A 20,102-nucleotide genomic window follows, 5' to 3' on the forward strand; every position below is an offset into this window, starting at 1 on the left:
TTTTTTTTTTTTTAATATTATTTTATTTTATTTTATTTTTTTTAAAGTATTTGCTTATTTAAGAGAGAGAGAGAGAAAGAACATGAGATGGTGGAGGGCCAGAGGGAGAAGCAGTCTCCCTGCTGAGCAGAGAGCCCAGTGCAAGACTCCATTCTGGGACCCCAGGATCATGACCTGAGCTGAAGGCAGGCGCCTACCCAACTAAGCCACCCAGGCACCCAGTTTTTTCTGTTTTTTTTTCCTTAGATATTCCTTACTGCGAGACCCTATGTGACTAGTAACATCTAATTGCTGCTTCCTGTGATTGGTATACAATGCTCAAACACTTTCCTGAAACCTGTTAGTTACACGGGCTCTTTGTATGGCCGTATGTTATATGTATATTTTTAGACAATACTTTGTCCCTACCTGGGAGCTGTGGGAACATACTGGGAAGAACACCAGTGCTGGAGTTAATAAGACAAACCTGTATTCGAATCCTTTTAAAAATAATTACTGTGCGACTTGAGGCAAAATGCTTAACTTCTCCCAGCCTAGGTTTACCCATCCTATAAGATCATTCCATCTAAAATAGCCAATCTCTTGGTCTCTATGACATCCACTGTGTAGTTCCTTCAAAACTCCTGTCAAGTCTGTGATTCTCTTTATGTGTTACTTTGAAATTATTACTTACTATGTTTTGCCAATGTTTATGTTCACAGTTTAAAATGCAAAAGCGACAAAGGGATGTGTCTGTGAAAACAGTCTGTTCCCACCTCTGATTGCTGACTCACTCAGTTTTATTCCTTTTCGTGTTCCTTTCCAGATATAATCTTTTCATACACAGCATTTACTTACATGAGTGTGTGCGTGCACACACACACACACACACACCCCTGAACTATAGCATAGTACACGTACTGCTCTGAACTTTACTCCCCCCATTAACAATCTATCTCATATCTTTTTTAAAAAAGACTTTATTTATTTATTTATTTATTTGACAGATTGGGAGAGATCACAAGTAGGACAGAGAGGCAGGCAGAGAGAGAGAGGGGGAAGCAGGCTCCCCGAGGAGCAGAGAATACGATGCAGGGCTCCATCCCAGGACCCTGAGACCATGAGCCGGGCTGAAGGCAGAGGTTTTAACACACTGAGCCACCCAGGCACCCCTATCTCATATCTTTTTATGATTATACTCATAAGAGCTGCTTCTTTCTTTTTAATGTTTGGATAGAATTCTATTTTATGGATAGAACTATTTAGCTAGTCTTCTATTTTTTTAAAAAATGTTTTATTTATTTGAGGGAGAGAGCACGAGCAGGAGGAGTGGCAGAGGGAGAGGGAGAAGCAGGATCCCTGCTCAGCAGGGAGCCCGCCCCCAGGACCCTGGGATCATGACTTGAGCCGAAGGCTTCCCCAAGCTAGTCTTTTAGGCACCTCTAACCTAGTCATCTATTAATGGAAGTTTTAGATCATTTCCTCTTTTTTGTCTTTACAAACAATGCTGCAATGATTATATTTCATATAGGCATAACTACATGCTTTTTGAGTGTTTGTAGACCTGCCAAATTGCTCTGTGTAAATCTGCAGATTTGTCTTTCCACCAGCAGTTTATAAGAATTTCTTCACCAATGCATTTTTTCATCAAACGTTTTGATCTTTGCTAATTAGATAGGTAAAAAATATTTTCCCATTATGGCTTTAATTTGTATTTCTCTTTTTAAGAACTATAGAGAGCATCTTTTCACAAGCTTAAGGGCCATTTCCTTTTCTGTGAACTGACACAATCTTTATCCTTTAAAAAGAAAATGGATGAGGGGGATACCTGGGTGGCTCAGTTGGTTAAGTGTCTCCCTTAGGCTCAGGTCATTATCTTAGGGTCCTGGGATTGAGTCACAGATTGAGTCCCACATCGGGCTCCCTGCTCAGTGGTGAGTCTGCTTCTCCCTCTGCCTGTACCTCCTCCTCCCCCTCCATGTGTTCTAAAATTAAAAAATAAAGTCTTTACAAAAACTTTGGATGAGCGAGCTTTTCCTCAATAATTGGTAAGAAAAAGTGTTCTTTATATACTAAATAAATTAGCCTTTTGAGTGTGATAAAAATTGAAAATATTTTGTCTTAGTTGGTCACTATTTTTCTTATATATGATGGGATTTTTTTCCTGGTTAGAAATTTGGGATTTTTATGTCTCAAATTTATAGTTTTTTATTTTTTATTTACTTATTTTTTTAGATTTATGTATTTATTTTACAGACTGAGATCACAAGTAGGCAGAGAGGCAGGCAGAGAGAGAGAAGGGGGAAGCAGGCTCCCTGCTGAGCAGAGAGCCGGATGCGGGGCTCGATCCCAGGACCTTGAGATCATGACCTGAGCCAAAGGCAGACGCTTTAACCCACTGAGCCACCCAGGCACCCCACAAATTTAGTTTTTTAATCAGTTCTGGGTTTCATAGCATTTGAAATCTTTCATTCTCCATTCTAAGATCAAATTAGTTAGACAACTTAATTAGTTAGACAATTGACTTCTAATGAAATGCAGAATTACGGAAAGATCAGAGCTAACTGATCGGCATGATTGTGACAAGAAGCGTGGAAAATTGGTGCATCTGCTAGTGAGACATGGATGAGTCAATGATTATGCGTTTGAAGATTCATCCAGGAGGCTTTAAGAACCACTGTACCGTGGGACAGATAGTCACTGACTCATGAGCTCATCAAATATCCCTAGACTCAGAAACAGCTGCAAGTGGAAAACATTGTTGAAAGTCTGGAACAGCCTGGGATGCTCTATAAAGATACAAAATTTTACATAGAAGCTTACCTATGAATAATAGCTTTTCCTGAGAGTGCAAAAGCTTAGTGATGAGAGCTGTAGAATATTAGAGAAAGACCTCATCCTATGATCTTGAAATTTTGGCTGAAACCTAACGCTCGGAGTAGTAGGTGACAAGAAGTTCTATGTTCGGAGTCTTTAGACCGACCCCATACTGGGTTTAGGGACAATTACTAAGAGCTCATTAGGGGAAATTAAAGACTGGTTACAGGTAAGCCCTTTGCAGGAATTTGTAGATGGAGAGATGGCTGAGGTATCTGTGCTCCCACAACCAAGCCAAGCGAGAGGAAAAACTAGAGGGCAGCTGGGACAGAGCGGGGCTTCTTCCTGGAGGTGGAAACAGAGTCGAACTCCCTGGTTCTGTGTGGCTCAGCCCTGGAAACTTGTAGATTTGAGGCTGCCTGGAGAACAAGAGAGGGCTTAGAAGAACTTGACCCAAGTTCCCTGCTTTGGAGGGCATAGAAACTTCTCTCTGAATGCTGCTTTCAAGAGGTCTAATGGTTGTAGAAAAATTTGTAGAGATTGCCCCTAAAGATGAGGTAAGGAGGAAGAGCTGGCGGGGACACAAGCTGCAGTTTCCCTGTTTGTTGAGTGAGTGCCTATATGAGCTCCCCGAGCCCAGAGGAAGTGGAAGAAGGTAATGGGATTTGAGTTACCTACAAAGGGCTTTATCCAACAGGATGTCCTGCCAGCCAAAGGGACTCCAGAAGGAAGAAGTCTTGTGGAATGTTTCACCATAAGTTGAGAGCTAAGATAAAGCCGTAAGAGGCTCTAAGAGGCCTTCTAGAGAGCATATCACCTGCATCATGTAATGATGCCAGGCAGAAATTCCTCAAGAGTTTATCTCTCTACATGTAGGAACTGCTAAAACCTACAGAAGGGCCCGTGAAAGATAACTAGTATTGGTATTATATCCAATCCGACAAGAGAAACAGAACCAGTATGTTTACATGAAGAGATTATTGCAAGGAATTGGTTTGTGCAGCCGTGCAGCTGACTTGGCAAGTCCAAAATCCATAGGGCAGGCTGCAGGGAAAGGCAGGCTAGAACTTCTCCACAGGGCTGAAGCTGGGGTGCACTGGGGCGGTTTCTTCATCTGAGAAGAGTCCAGTCTGCTCTTCAGGCCTTTGAACTGATTGAATCAAGCCCACCAGGATTATCTATCACCTCTCTTACTTAAAGTCAATTGGTTATAAACTTTAATTATCTCTCTAAAATACCCTATAGCAACATCTAAGATTAATTTTTTTTTTTAAGATTTTATTTATTTATTTGACACAGAGAGATCACAAGTAGGCAGAGAGGCAGGCAGAGGGAGAGAGAGGAAGAAGCAGGCTCCCCGCTGAGCAGAAAGCCTGACGCGGGACTCGATCCCAGGACCCCAAGATCACGACCCGAGCCGAAGGCAGCAGCTTAACCCACTGAGCCACCCGGGCGCCCCTAAGATTAATGTTTTAATTAAATAACTGGGGACTGTTGCCTACTCAGGCTGACTCATCAGATAACCATGACTGATATCTTCCACACAGAATCACCACCCGGTAACCTCAGTACCAACAAGAAGGACTTTGCTTTTTCTTCCAGTCCCCTCCAGTCCCGAGACTGGAGGGCTGCCTCACCTCTGCACTGCTGGTCAGCGGAAGCAAGAATCAGAACCAAGAGAAATGCAGGGGAAATTTTTGAATTGGTTATAAGACTGACATTTTGATTTAGATTGGATTTAACTTATCAGGCATCAGTTTGTGGGCATAGAAACAGAGAACTGACAAAGTGGTCTTACCTCTGCACATGTGTAATATTGTGCTTTTGCTTTTAAATTCTTAAATTCTTTTTTTTTCAAGATTTATTTGACAGACAGAGATTACAAGTAGGCAGAGAGGCAGGCAGAGAGAGAGAGGGAGAAGCAGGCTCCCTGTTGAGCAGAGAGCCTGATGTGGGGTTTGATCCCAGGACCCTGAGCCAAAGGCAGAGGTTTAACCCACTGAGCCACCCAGGCACCCCATGCTTTTAAACATTAGAACACTTTTTCCTATTCTACTACCTTTTTCTCTGTTTCTTTACTTTAAAAATCTGATATGTAATCATCTCATTACACAATGGGCAATTAAACCCTCTTGCTGTCAAAGCCAAGGATGGCAGTGATAATGATAGTTGCTAAAGCACTTAACCCAAGGTCATCTTAGAAGATACTTAATTACTGTACTCCTGGGGATAAAAATACATTATATGTTTATTAAAAAAATAAAAAAAATTAAAAAACAAACAAACAAAAAAGAAGATACTTAATTAAAGATACCCGTTCACGTATCTTGTTTGTCTGTTTTTGGTGGCCAATCAAGGGTAGAATATTTTCAATCACTTGTGGAAAAAATATTTTCTTATTACCTTGATTCTAGACAGATCTCAGATACGAATAGTTTATTTGTGGCCAGGCATTCCCATTGTCCCTGTACATTTTCAAGATCAAGATCTAGGATCATTTGATTAGCAAGACTGCACATACATTGTATTCAGGTTATTGCTAGTTCTGAACACTAGTCCAGAAATGATAGCAAGTTAGTAAGAAAGAAAAAAATGCTAACATTCAATAGCAAGGAAACTTGGAAATTTCAGGAGTAGAAGTTTCTATAGTGAAAAAAACATGGGAGGCTAAAACAGAGACACATCATATGCTTAAGGTGACATTGAATTATAGGAAATTAAACTTTCAGGTAGGAGAAAAATAAGTGTGGTAGAATAAAGAGCTAAATCTTGTTATCTTTTAGAATGGCTCATAATCCTATATTGAAATTATGTAATTTCCATATATAGCACAAAACCCTCACAGTCACAGACACAGTGCTGACTCCCCAGGCCTTTTCTGTCCTTGCAGTGCTTAGACAGAATTCTATAGCACTGAATGTGTGTGTTAGAAAAAAAGAAACATCTAAAATCGATAATGTATGCTTCCACCTTAGGAAACTTGAAAAAGAAAAGCAAATTAAATCCAAAGTAAGTAGAAGGAAGGAAATGATAAAAATTAGAGTAGAAATAAATGAAATTAAAAGCAAGAGATCAATAGAAAAAAGTCAAAAGATCAATAAAATTGATAAAATTTGAATCAGGTTAATCACGGGGAAAAAAAGTAGACACAGATTACTAATATCAGAAATGAAAGAGGCAACATTACAGCCGATTCTATGGGAACTAGAAGGGTAATTAAAGGAATACCATGAACAGCTTCATGCCCATAAATATAATAACTTACCTGAAATGTATCAATTCTTTGAAAGATACAATCTACCAAAACTCTCATATGAAGAAACTGATCATCTGAATAGGTCTATATCTATTAAAGAATTTGAAGCAACAATTAATAACCTTCCAAAACAGAAAGCACGAGAACCAAATGGTTTCGTTGGCGAATCCTACCCAATATTTATACAATTCTCTACTCTCTCTTCCTGGAGGTGGAAACAGGAGGAACAATTCCTAACCCATTCTATGAGGCCAGCATTACCCTAACACCAAAACCAGAGAAAGGCATTACAAATCTTTGTCAAAGAGTCGGATCCCTACCAAGCACAAGGCGGTCACGGAGTAGGGAAGGGTCATGTAGGCTATCAATAGGTGACGGCAGCCCCTGAAGACCCAACACCTCCATCCTGCATTCGTTCCCCAGCATACTGGGATTAATTTCCTGTAGTCCAATGGTGCTAAGGCTTAAAGTCACATTTCACTGGGGCGCCTGGGTGGCTCAGTTGGTTAAGCAGCTGCCTTCGGCTCAGGTCGTGATCCCGGTGTCCTGGGATCGAGTCCCGCATCGGGCTCCTTGCTCGGCAGGGAGCCTGCTTCTCCCTCTGCCTCTGTCTGCCTGTGCTTGCTCTCTCGCCATCTCTCTCTGATAAATAAATAAAATCTTCAAAAAAAAAATTAAAAAAAAGTCACATTTCACTGATAGAAGACAAAAATTGTAATCTTTCTTGTAGAATGCACGGATTCCAAGAACTGCTCCCTGCTCACCAGCCCACGCTGTCCTGCATTGTGAATGTAATTCTGCCCACAGATAAGGATGGTGTGTTCTAGCTACCTCAGTTTGGTATCTTCTTGTTTTAAGTTTCCATAATTATTTATTCCTCCTTTTCTCTTTTCCTTATGCCTAACTTAAAAAAAAATTTTTTTTTTTAAATAATGCAGAAGCAGTACTCACTCTAAACTTTGCTGCCACCCTGTGGCTGATTGTCGTTACTGTATGTGAAAAGGGGGCATCACACCGCTACTGCTAAGCTGTCAGAGGAGAGGCAAGTGCGCAAGAGACGCGTTAAAGAGGGGGAAAAAAAAATCACAACATCCAAGACGATCTTTCACCAGAATGCTCAGGATCTTAGCCATGAATCTCGTAGATGCTATCTGTATCTTCTTATAGTATTTGTCCTTTAAAATCTTGTTAGCTTGAGTATAACCTTATTTTCGTAGTTTCCCATTCCTCATCCTCTAACCCAGAAGTATAATTACTCCGGAAACACATTGATTGTTGACCTTGATTTGCCATGTAGTATCAATTGTGCCTTTTAATGAGTCCAGGAATAAAAAAAAAAAAATAAAGCATGGGAAGCTGAACCTATTTACCATATGCCCGATTCTTAAATTTTTTTTGGTACATCTTTATTTTGGTCTAGAAATTATCATATTGATACACAGCATTCTGGCTTTCCCTAGATTGTAGAAAATTAAAGAATACAGTTTTAAGAAGTAGAGTATACTCACAGCATATTTTCCAGGCACATTTTTCATGAGAAATACGTACTCTTGTAATAATCTCCTTGCCACCTAGCACCTTTCTGTCACTTGTTACCATCCTAAACCAAAATCCATAGTGCACTGACTGTTTTTAAAAGATTCCATTCGCTCCCTATTGTAGGATAAAATACAGACTTCTTTGAAGATGCTTGAGGAATCAGTCTCACCTGATCTCTGTAGCTTCTGTAGCTTCAGTTTTTTTTTTTTTTTTTTTTTTTTTAAAGATTCTTTTTATACAAAGAGAGAACAAGAGCACAGAGGGTTTGGGGCAAAGACCGAGGGGGAGGGAGAAGCAAGCATTCCACTGAGTAGGGAGCCCAACGTGGGGCTTGACTCAAACTCAGGACCCTGGGATTATGACCTGAGCCAAAAGCAGACGCTTAACAGACTGAGGCACCCGGGCTACCCTGTGGCTTTAGCTTTTATCACTCCCATAAACACTGTCATGCCTTTTTAACATTCAACCTGGTCTGATTCTCCTAACACAGACTAAAACTGAAAGCTCCTTCCACTTTCTATCCTCATTCTTATATTTCTTTTATTGCAATTAGACAAAAATATCAGGGCACCAAGAGTCTGAGGCTTATCAGCAGGATTTCCCTGTTTTTTCGTCACTAAGTACAATGCGAACAGTATTTGATTACTGGTTTACAGTACTCCTAATTCACTGCATGAAGTTGGGATTCTTCACTGTGCCCATTTCTGGGAGGAGCTCCACGTATCTGGGCTCTAAGCTTCTGTAGCCTCTCTTGTGATTGGGGCATCTAACAGAGTGAGAGCATTTGCCTTGTATAAGAGAGAGCCTGTGGGCATGGCCAGATTGAGGCTGAGGGTAGAGGTTCTCTGACCCTTTCATTGTGATCATGTGGAGAAGAATCTTGGCTCTTATGATACTATCCAATCCTAAGTCTGCTAGCTCTTTTGGAATACTGAAGGGCTCTTTTCTTTCTGTACTCTAGGAAGGAAATAAGGCAACATCATCTTCAAAGAAGCTTTAAGCAAGAAATTTTGTAGATGTTACCTTTCCTCCTTCTCCAGTGTGGTTTGAAATTTGGGAAAGGCCTATTGCTGTGTTAGCTGCACTGGCCAGAGTCCGTCAATCCCCTATGCTTCCCGCAAGAAAGGGACAATTACTACCTGGTGATGCCCACAGGTCTCAGAGATGAATTTGCCTGAGGGTCTCCCCAAAACCCCTAACTTCAGCCTTTCCTGCTTACTCTGCCCCATTTTTCTTACCCGTTCTCTGCTCTCACACACATTGTTCTTCTTTTAAACACATCTCTCTTTCTGCATCCAGCCTCTTACCATTATTTAAAGTCTCCAAAGAAGACCCTTTCTTTCCCATAGCTAAGAGAGGGAAGTCAGGTAGAGATTGAGGCTAGAATGCTGGGCTTCCAATTTTGCCTCCTCCTCAGCTGACCTTGGGAAGCTTCTGAACTTCTCCACACCTCTGTCTCCTCCTTGTAAAAAAATGGTATTAACCCTCCTGGGTACATCAGAGAGTGATTGTGCAGTTGGAATGACATATCAAACGTGATGCTGAGCACAGTGCCTAGCAGGTAGTAGACAGTACTGGCTTTTTTAAAAAATTAAGTTAACCCTGTATCTATTTCATTTGCTTCTGCACTTTCTTATCTCCTCAGAACTTTGCCACCATACTTATTCCTTCTTTTTTTTTAAAAAAATTATTATTATTTTTTTTTGACACAGAGAGAGAGAGAGAGAGACAGCAAGAGAGGGGATCACAACCAAGGGGAGTGGGAGAGGGAGAAGAAGGCTGAGCTGGGAGCCTGACTCGGAGCTTGAAAAGCAATGTGACAACACGACTCCTGATAACGTGTTTAATACTTTCTGTTGATAGCACACCTGATGATTTCCTGATGATTTCCAAGGCATTTTGATCCTCACAAGAGCAGTGAGGGTCATTTTATAGACACCGATCTAGACTCAAGAGGTGATTAGTGGGGCGCTTGGGTGGCTCAGTGGGTTAAGCCTCTGCCTTCGGCTCAGGTCATGATCCCAGAGTCCTGGGATCGAGCCCCGCATCAGGCTCTTTATTCAGTGGGGAGTTTGCTTCCCCCTCTCTCTCTGCCTGCCTCTCTGCCTACTTGTGATCTGTCTGTCAAATAAATAAATAAAATCTTAAAAAAATAGTTTAAATAATAAAAAAAAGAGGTGATTAGTTCACATCTCGCATGGGGCCCCAGTTTATGGCTCCAGTCTTAACGTTTCATCTAATCATGAGTGTCCATGATTTAAGTATTTGTGTTTTAGACCGTCACGTTTAAATGGCTTCAACACAAAGGAATGGCTCTTTTACATTATTGGAACTTTATGTCTCAGTGACTGTTGCGGGGTATCCCACGTTGACCGCCGCTGTCTGTGTGGGGAGGGGTGGCCCGGATGTCACATGCTTGTGGACCTCGGCATGGATACGCTTGCTGCTTTGATGTGCTGGTTTGAGAACTGTGCACAGTGCACTGCGGCCAAGAGGATCCCTGGGAAAGTGAGGAGAAGGGACGGGAGGTGTCATGGGGATTGACGGGGAAACAGAAAACATGTTCCATGGCTTCCAGCTCATAATGCAAAGGAAAACAAAAACACAGCCACAACACCCCCAGCTAGCGGGGACCCCCCAAGTCAAGAAATGCTTATGACAGAGAATACAGGCTCACTGAACTTACTGAGGAGCTGCCAGTTTCCCACAAAAGACCCAGGAAGTTTCCAGGTGCGGTTTGTGCTGTTGTAGGATACAGGAGCCACAGTGTTGCTCTGACCCAGCAGGAGGCAGAGAAAATGAGCCACATCACGCATGCCCGGTCCTTCATGGTCCCCTGTTGGATCCAGACTCTCCTGTATAGATTGGATTACTCCAGCCTGCAGGGATCTCACTGGGCACGTGAGACCCTGGACATCTAGAGGGGAGTCACAGAAAATCCTTAGGGAGTTGGAGACAGGCCATCTGTACCCTGGTGTTGAAGAAAAGATGGGAGTCCTGCTCTGGCATCTCTCTCCCTCGGCCTGTCTCCTCCTGCCTGGCAGTGCTGTCTCCCTGACTGGCGTTTGTGGTACGTACAACCAGGTCTAGCTCTTAAACTGTCAATCTCCTTCTCCTCAAGCGTAGGTGGACACATTCTGTTTTCCACTGGTATGATCCTGTGTCCCCTCCATTGACCTGGAGAGCATTACGGCACAGAGAGAAGAAACCTTCCCTAAAAATTTTCCTAAATTCATGCAGCAAGCTTCAAATGATAGCAACAAAGCCTGCCCTTACTGAGTACCGCAGTGGCTCTAAAGAGAAAGGTTGTCCTCCAAACAGGCTGGCCTTAGACATCATTATGTCTCACAAGGAGGTACTTGTACATTTTCCAAACAATGTTGTGTGTTCACACTCAGTCAGTCTGCTAATATATCATCCTTATTAAGTCACATAAGGATACAAGTAAACACCCAGAAACATCTGATCCCCAGCCTAGAGGTTTGAAGTAATCAGTGCTTTGGATCACAGGGCTTTGGCTGGAAAACACTGTCACTGATTTTGGGAATATTTGTCTCAGTCTGTGTTTTCCTCTTCCTTGTACCTGCATTCTTCCAGTGGCATTTTTGGCCAGCTCAGCCAGAGAACCAGAAAATGAGCCACCTCCATCTTTATGAACCCCCTTGCTGACTTCTCAGAGCACACTGGGGAAGAAATTATAAGAGCCAGTGGAATGTTGGAGGCCGTTGTTAAGAGGACATGACTGTGGGTTGACCCATGGGCTTGACCTTGGCACTGAAAGGTTCCTTACCTATTCTTGCCTTGGAACATATTCAGCTTGTCTTTCCTACTCCCAGAAGCTGCCCTGGGAACACCTGCATGGTATACGTGACTGAACCCAGGTTAAGATTTGGCGTGTGGCTCTGGAGAGCTAAGCCGCTGAACACAGCCCCTGTGTAAGTTCTCTTTGCTTATTTGGTCTCTCTCTGCCCTCCATGTTCAGGGGCTGGTTTCAGATTTCACCTGGGAAGTTCCTGAGGAGGGTATGAACCAACAGCAACAGACTCATAGGAAGGGAATTCTCCTCAATAAAATCGCATATAAGTTTAGTCTCATTAATTACTTTAGCAAAAAAGAGGATAAAGAATTATGTAATATAAGAGTAGGAGGCGGCATTCAAGCATACAGTTGGAGATTTTGTGGGGAAAACAGCAATGGAAAGAGGTAGGAGAAGAGAGCCTGGAAGGAAAGGGGACAATATAAATAGGGCTATGGGTGTGGGTGGTACTCATGGTCTTCCATGCATTGAGGGCAAGAAGAATTAGAACTAGATGTGCCAGAGCTTCTTTTCCCCATGGTGCAAGAAATCAGAAATGTAGTGTCTCCCTCATTGCACTCTGTCTGGTCTCAGAAACCCCCCCAATTCATAGGAATTTATTTCTGAGAGCGCTCTGTGCAAACAGAATGCCCCACTCCAAGGCTTCCAAGCAGGGTGCGTGGCATTTGGCAAGAACTCCCTGATAGGGGTCATGGCTCTCAGCAGTGGCCAGAAGTGAGTCAAAGCAGATGCTGGTAGTAAAGGGTCCAGGAAATGGAAATCCTATAGTCAGAACCCACATCTTAGATGTTCCTCATCTTAGAACAGCCTCTCAACCTCAGCAGTATGGACATTTAGGGTCAGATGAGGGTTTATTCCGGGGGACTGTGATTGTAGTTTTGCCGCCTCCCCGCCTTTACCCATTAGATGTTCGTAGCATTTGCCCAGTTGTGACAACCAAAGACGTCTCTGGTCTCCTCTGGTCGAGAACGACTAGCTTATGGAGTCCTGGTAAGAGATTTTCAGCTCTCCCAGTTTGTGGACACTGGGAAGATTCAGACCCTATTACCAGTGACATGTCATTGCCTGCAGTTTCTTCAGTAGAATAGTGTTCCTGGGAGCGCCTGGGTGGCTCAGTGGGTTAAAGCCTCTGCCTTGGGCTCAAGTCATGATCCCAGAGTCCTGCTCAGCTCTCTGCTCTGCAGGGAGGTTGCTTCCCCCTCCTCTCTCTGCCTGCTTCTCTGCCCACTTATGATTTCCGTCTGTCAAATTAGTTAATTAATTAAAAAATCTTTAAAAAAAATAGTGTCCCCCAGACTTTCCCACATCACGGCACACGTGGAAAATGAGAATATTTGCTCAGGATAGTAGTAAGTCAAAGGTTTTGTTGCAGCTAAAGGTGACTGCTTTGAGGGCTGAGGGTTCAATATTTGGGACACACCTTGATTCTTTTTGCAGCACATTAATGTAGTTGAGAAGTGATTAGCATTTCCCTGAGCAGTATTTTTTCACCTTTTACAAGTCTCCTCTCCCAACACTTTCTTACAGAGGTCTTTCCTGCACCCCTACGCGGAGGGGAGCTGTAGCCACGCCCCATCCCTACTTCAGTCCTCCCCTTTTCCCCTCCACAGCAGGAAACATTTCTTATTTGCAATTTAAATTTCTTGTTTATATATATATATATATATATATATATATATATATATATATATAAATCTTTCTACATACTCTAGAATATTAAGTTCTCTGAAGGCAGAGATTTTGCCTTCTGTTCTGTTTCCTGTTGGTCCACAGTGTGGCTGCTCAGTGAATGACTATTGAATGAACGCATGGTTCCTTAACATGAAACGGAAAGCAAAATATTTGAGAGTTGACGCAGATGGGGATTATGAGGCTAGATGCACAGGAAAGCTGTGTGAAATGTTTGTTTCCCATTACAATTACAGTGTGGCTGGATTAACTCTCCTGTCTTCCTGCATTCTAGGAGTCTCTGTCTTGTATTTGAACTTTATCAGAATAAATTACGTAAGAGTACATTAGCTGCACTTTGCCTGAGTCCTACTGTGGCTGAGGGACATTTTGTCTAGTTAAATATTAACTGCTTTTAAATGCAAAAAGCCCAATAACTGGACATGACCAATTTTTTCTTCTCAGAATGTCAGCCCAACTATGTATGCTATGATGTTAATTCTCTATACTTGTTTTTATGGGAAGCTAATGAGAATACACTATGTGAAAAACCTAATAAACGTTTTTCAGACCATTGCTATTCATCAGGTTATAATTCTTTCATTTTAAAAATGAATTTGGTAATTTAGGCAATTTCATTCATTTCTCAAAGCGATAAAAATACAATAGTTTGGTAACCATGTCAACCTCTGAGCATTAAGATCTTGTTTCTTTAATGTTACTCCCCAAAATGACCCAAACCCCATTGTCCAGTGAAAACAATGGCTCGTTTAATCCCCTGCAAAATTTTTGTCTAGGGGAGTTTTCATATCTCTCCATCTTGCCTTTTTTTTTTTTTTTTTTTTTAAAGGATGCATGAAAGACATCTTTTATGTTAGTCCACAAGCATCCGGTCAGTTATAGAGGGCTAAAAACAAAAACAAACAGACAACGCCTGGAATGCAAACCCAGGCTTTATTATTGTTTTCACCTTTTTTTCTGGGTTGTAAGGCAAATTAAACAAACTGACTCACTGGACATTTTATTTATTTATTTATTTTAAAGATTTTATTTATTTATTTGACAGAGAGAGATCACAAGCAGGCAGAGAGGCAAGCAGAGAAAGAGGAGGAAGCAGGCTCCCTGCTGAGCAGGCAGCCCGATGTGGGGCTTGATCCCACGACCCTGAGATTATGACCTGAGCCAAAGGCAGCGGCTTAACCCACTGAGCCACCCAGGCGCCCCTCACTGGACATTTTAAATGCAAGTCAATTGTATTTACTTTTTTCCCTATAGGATCCCATAAACTTCCCATTGGTTTTGCTGAGTTCTCTCTTTCCTTGCCCCAGCTGGGTAAAATCTGCCATTTTTGTGTAAAGAATTAAGAATTTCATCTAATAGAAGAAGAGTTTCTGAATGTTCTAATAAAAAATCAGAGATAAATTCATAATCACATTTCATAGGTGTAGTAATAACTGTCTCAGCCTTAAATATTGCTTATAACATGGGGAAGCCATTCAGCATTTAAGAACTGACAAAAGTAACATATGAATACACACTGGGTAAAAATGCAGAAGATTAAAGAGAAAAAATAAAAAAGGCTTCCATTCATCAGCCCTACTCTTCTACTTCCCGTTTTAGAAATATCCACTGTTAATTTATTTTGTTTCTCTCCCGGGAAGTTTTCTTTCCATTCTTTTAAAAGGATAGAAAGCATACTTAGAAAAAAAAAAGATGATTACAAGTGAAGAGAAAGTTCTCTGTGACTACCCTCCATTTGCTGTCTTCCACACTCTCCAGAGAGATATTTATAATTAAAAAAAAAAAAGTCAACGGGGCGCCTGGATGTCTCAGTAGGTTAGGCCTCTGCCTTCAGCTCAGGTCATGATCCCAGGGTCCTGGGATCGAGCTCCGCATCGGGCTCTCTGCTCAGCAGGGAGCCTGCTTCCCCCCTCTCCCCCCGCCTACTTGTGATTTCTCTCTCTGTCAAATAAATAAGTAAAATCTTTAAAAAAAACCCACTATTTTACATCCATCTATGTATCTCAAGAGAAAAAAAAAACTCACGGCTGTGTGTTTTTTCTCTATAACGGTAGCATTATGCAAATAGTCAGTCTAAAATTTGCTATGTTCTCCCAGTTATAGTGTTTCAAAAGCCATGTTGCTATGTATAAAGAGACAGATAATTCATTTTAGCTGCCCTATAGTGTTATATTGTACAATACTACATTTTATTACATTTCAATATCCAAATTGTGGTTTCTATCTTTTTGTTTTTAAAAAATTGGTGGAAAAAATGTCAGTATAAAATTTGCCATTTTAACCATTGTTTAAATGTACAACGCAGTGGCATTAATTGCGTATGCAATGTTGTGCAACCATCCCTACTAGTTCTGAAGAAGCCTTTTCTTTTCTTTTTTTCCTTTAAAGATTTTATTTATTTGACAGAGACAGACAGCCAGAGAGGGAACACAAGCAGGGGGAGTGGGAAAGAGAGAAGTAGACTTCCTGCTGAGCAGGGAGCCCGATTCAGGGCTTGATCCCAGGACCCTGGGATCATGACCTGGGCCGAAGGCAGACGCTTAACGACTGAGCTACCCAGGTGCCCCTAAAGAAGCCTTTTCATCATTCCTAAGACGTAAGACAAACTCTCCACTCACTACGCAATAGCCGCCTCCCCCATCTTCCACCTGCCTCCAGTAGCCCCTAATCTACCTCTTGTCTATGAATTTGCCTATTCTAGATAACTTCATACAAGTGGAATCAGACAGTGTTTTTGTCCTTGTGCGTGTGGCTCACTTCTCTTGGCATAATGTCTTCAAGTTTCCTGTAGTTGCAGTGTGTACCAGAACTTCATTCTTTTTATGGCTGAATAATGTTCCAGCCCAAGTATACAGCACATTCTGTTTTTCCATTCATCTGCTGATGGACGCTCGACTTCTACCTTACTGGGAATAATGCTGCTGTGAACAGTGGTGTATGAGCTGCTGTTTTCAGATCTTTGGGGTGAGTTGGTCCTTAGGAGTGGAGTTGTTGAACCATACAGTAATTCAGTGTTTAATCTTTTGAGGAATCACTAAGTGTTTTTCTAGTGGCTATGGATTTTACCTTCTTAGGAGCAATATATAAGGGTTAAAGTTTCTCTACATCCTGGGTAATGACTGTTATTTTCCTTTTTTTTTTTTTATTACTCATCCTAGTAGGCTTAAAGAGGTATCTCATTGTAGTTTTGATTTACATTTCCCTGATGATTAATGGTATTGAGTGTCTGTTGTGTACATATTTGCCATTTTTGTATCTTTGGAGAAATCTCTATTCAAGTGCTTTGGCGTATTTATTTATTTATTTATAAAGATTTTATGTTTCTTTATTTGTCAGAGAGAGAGAGAGAGAGCGCAAGCACAGGCAGTCAGAGACAGAGGGAGAAGCAGGCTCCCCGCCGATCAAGGAGCCTGATGTGGGACTCGATACCACGACACTGGGATTATGACCTGAGCCGAAGGCAGCCACTTAACTGACTGAGCCACCCAGGTGTCCCAACTTTGATGTTTTTAAACTGGGTTCTGTTTTCGTTGTTGATTTATAGTTCTCTCTATATTCTGAATGTCATACTCCTATCAGATAAGTGATTTGCAAATATTGTCCTCCATTGTGTGGGTCGTTCTTCACTCTTCGAAAGTATCCATTGGGGAAGCCTGCTTCCCCCTTTCTCTCTTTCTGCCTGCCTCTCTGCCTACTTGTCATCTCTGTCAAATAAATACATAAAATATATATATATATTTTAAAGATTTTATGTATTTATTTGACAGGCAGAGATCCCAAGCAGGCAGAGACGCAGGCAGAGAGAGAGGAGGAAGCAGGCTCCCCGCCGAGCAGAGAGCCCAATGCGGGGCTCGATCCCAGGACCCTGGGATCATGACCCGAGCCGAAGGCAGAGGCTTCAACCCACTGAGCCACCCAGGCACTCCTAAATACATAAAATCTTAAAAAAAAAATGAAAGTGTCTGTTGATGCATGAAGTTTCTAACTTTAACGAAGTTCTGTTTACTTATTTTTTCTCTTACTATCTGTATCTTTGGTGTCATATTTCATTAACCATTGCAGGAGCCCCTCAGGCTCAGGCCTGATGCACCCCCTCCTCCTGCCTTGTCATCTCCCCACTCCCTTCTCTGCCAGCACAATGAATACAAGGGCATTGACCCAATTACTTGCATTTTCCAATATATTTTTAAAGCCTCAGATTTCTATTAACTTGGTGCACAGGAAATTGGAGAAAATGATTGGACTTCAAAATGTAATTTTTAAAATGGTAAGCCATTTCACATTTGCTTTTTTGTGGTTAATTGCTTTCCAGTGCATTATTATTATTGTTCAGAAACAACCTTGAGCATTCCTATTTCTGAACGGATTTCCCTTGGACAGATCATGTTATTACTGGCAGGCTTTAAAACATCATTTAATTGGGACGCCTGGATGACTGAGTTAGTTATGCATCTGCCCTCCGTTCAGCTCCTGGCATCGAGTTCCGCATCGGGCTCCTTGCTAGGCGGGAAGTCCGCTTCTCCCTCTCCCTCTCCTCCTGCTCGTGTTTGTTATGCCTGAGTTTTTGCGTCCGAGAGACCGCCAAGGAGCCAACACCGATGTAAACATGTGAGGGTTTATTCAGCAAGCTTAAGCTTGGGCCCAAGTATACCCGACACAGTGGAGTAGGGACTTGGACCCCAAACCAGATTACAGTCAGAGTTTTTAAAGGCAGAGTAGGGGTGGAGTCGGTGGTGGGTGAGGACAAAGGGACTGTTGTAAGTCTCTAAGGAATTTTGGAAGCAAGGTCTCCAGGACCTTGCGGGGCTAGCTATTGTTGGGAGAAAGGTTATTTATTACTGCAAATCTTCTCGTGAGACCCTTTAGATGTATATCAGTGGGCCATATGCTTGGCAATGATTCTCGACACTATCTTGGAGGTTTAGAGATAAAGTTTCACATTTCTCCTATCAAGTGTCCTTGTTAGTGAGATTTGGGTTTAGAAGAAATTTAACTTTATTTCCATTTCCTTCTGCCTCAGCCTCCTTCAATTTTATGGTGGGGAGGGTGACATTAGGGCTTGGGGAACTGCGTTATTTGCCTTTGGAAATTGGGCTATTGTTAAGATAGCTTCTTTGTTGTAAGTCTCCAGGACATTTGTAAACCAAGGGAGACTCCTGTCTTGCAGGATTGTGATCTCAGCAAGTTAACTATTTGTTTTTCTTTTAGGGCAGCCCCTGGTGACTGAGGATGTCACACATACTACCGAGGGGAGGGGGGTGGGTGGAAAGGGGGTACAAAGTGCCTGCTTTTGTTTTGTCAAGATGGCTGTACTTACGTCAGGGCTAGACTCGAGGTGGGTACAGCCTTGTTTTTCTTTGCCTCGACAGTGTTCCCTCTCTCTCTCTGTCTGTCAAATAAATAACATCTTCCAGTGGATGTCTTTGCACCCTCACACACACCTGTGGAGGGTGATAATGATTTCCTTCTTTACTGATGAGAAAACTGAGTTTTGAGAGGAGTTAAGTGCGGGTAAGATTCCATAGGTGCTAAGTAGCAGAGTTGAATTTTGAGTCCATTCCATTTTCCACATCTGTGAAAACATGTGCTTTTTCTCTACCATATGACACTGCAAATAATGTAAAATGTGGAAAGAAGAGGATTCGCAGAAGAGGGAAACCCAGTCCCTGACCACTTTACCATTAGGATAATCATTTCTTCCCTATGTTTTTGGAAGGATTTTAGCTTGGCCCTGGTTATCGAGTTTGTGCTGATTAAATCTTATGCCTCGTCATCGCCGTGAATTTTTCTTTGTGGGGTCTCGGCTGTGCTACTGCAGCTGGGCAAGTGATCTGGGATTCAAGAAGGGGGTGTGCCTGAATGTGTGGAATTCAGTGGTAGCTTTTATCTTTTATTTTTGCCCAGTCCAGGGATAAAGCTAAGAATGCTTGAACTTCAAAGTCCTTGAGAGTTCTTAGCTGATACCATCCAACTTCAGTCAAACTAACCCAAATGAAGACATGGACTCCTAGGACAACTCCAGAGATCTCCGTGAACTCCTGAGGCTTCTGTCCCTCCATGCATAAATAAATGCTTTCAATACTTACCACAAAGAAAATGTAGAGACTGGGTATTCTGGGGACACTGATTTCTTTCTTTCTTTTTGAAGATTTTATTTATTTGCCAGAGAGAGAGAGCGAGCAAGCAGTACATACAAGCAGGCAGAGTGACAGGCAGAGGCAGTGAGAGAAGCAGGTTCCCTGCCGAGCAAGGAGCCCGATGCGGGACTCGATCCCAGGACCCTGGGATCATGACCTGAGCCAAAGGCAGTGGCTTAACCCACTGAGCCATGCAGGCGTCACTCTTTTTTTTTAAGATTTTATTTATTTATTTATTTGACAGAGGAAGATCACAAGTAGGCAGAAAAGCAGGCAGAGAGAGAGGAGGAAGCAGGCTTCCTGCCGAGCAGAGAGCCTGATTCGGGGCTCGATCCCAGGACCTGGGATCATGACCTGAGCTGAAGGCACAGGCCCTAACCCGCTGAGCCATCCAGGCACCCCTGGCCAGTGATTTCTGCCTCTGAATTCCTCCTTGGGTTTACTCCTATCCTTTGATCCTGGTTTGATGTTCTGGGAAAAAAAAATACTCCAATATAACATACTTATTTGGGCTTTTGAGTCCTCTCTTTCTTCTAAGAGAGCTCACTTTCTTTTGAGAGAGAGAGAGAGAGTCGGGAGGAGGGGCTGTGGGTGAGGGAGAGAGGGAGAGAGTCCCACGTGGGGCTCGATCCCATGACACTAAGATCATGACCTGAGCCAAAATCAAGAGTCCTGCACTCAACCGTCTGAGCCACTCAGGCGCTCCTAAGAGAGCTTGCTTCTAACGTGTCACCCTTTCAGCATTTTCCACCTGTCATCTTTTATTGAACCTGAGACACACAGTTAACTGACAAATCACTTGTATCAGTCAATGGCAGATTTGGTTCTGAGGACATGTAACCCCTGTTCAGGTAAATTTCCAACTAAT

At 42.3% G+C, this 20,102-nt stretch overlaps 1 protein-coding gene across 3 annotated transcripts in view; it reads left to right on the forward strand.

Annotated features, from left to right (window-relative positions):
• The window catches only part of KLRG1 (killer cell lectin like receptor G1), a 62,960-nt gene that overhangs the window by 42,170 nt on the left and 688 nt on the right, over positions 1–20,102 (forward strand). Inside the window, exon 6 of one of the 3 annotated variants that reach the window (XM_044229083.1) lies at positions 19,002–19,184. The exons of the other annotated variants lie outside the window; for them this stretch is intronic. Within the exon in view, the coding sequence (XP_044085018.1) occupies positions 19,002–19,028 (27 nt within the window). The 3' untranslated portion in view covers positions 19,029–19,184. Of the gene's footprint in view, positions 1–19,001; positions 19,185–20,102 lie in introns of those variants that run through there. 3 annotated transcript variants of the gene reach the window in all.

Source organism: Neovison vison, chromosome 12 (assembly GCF_020171115.1).
Source record: "Neovison vison isolate M4711 chromosome 12, ASM_NN_V1, whole genome shotgun sequence".
Lineage (NCBI taxonomy): Eukaryota > Metazoa > Chordata > Mammalia > Carnivora > Mustelidae > Neogale > Neogale vison.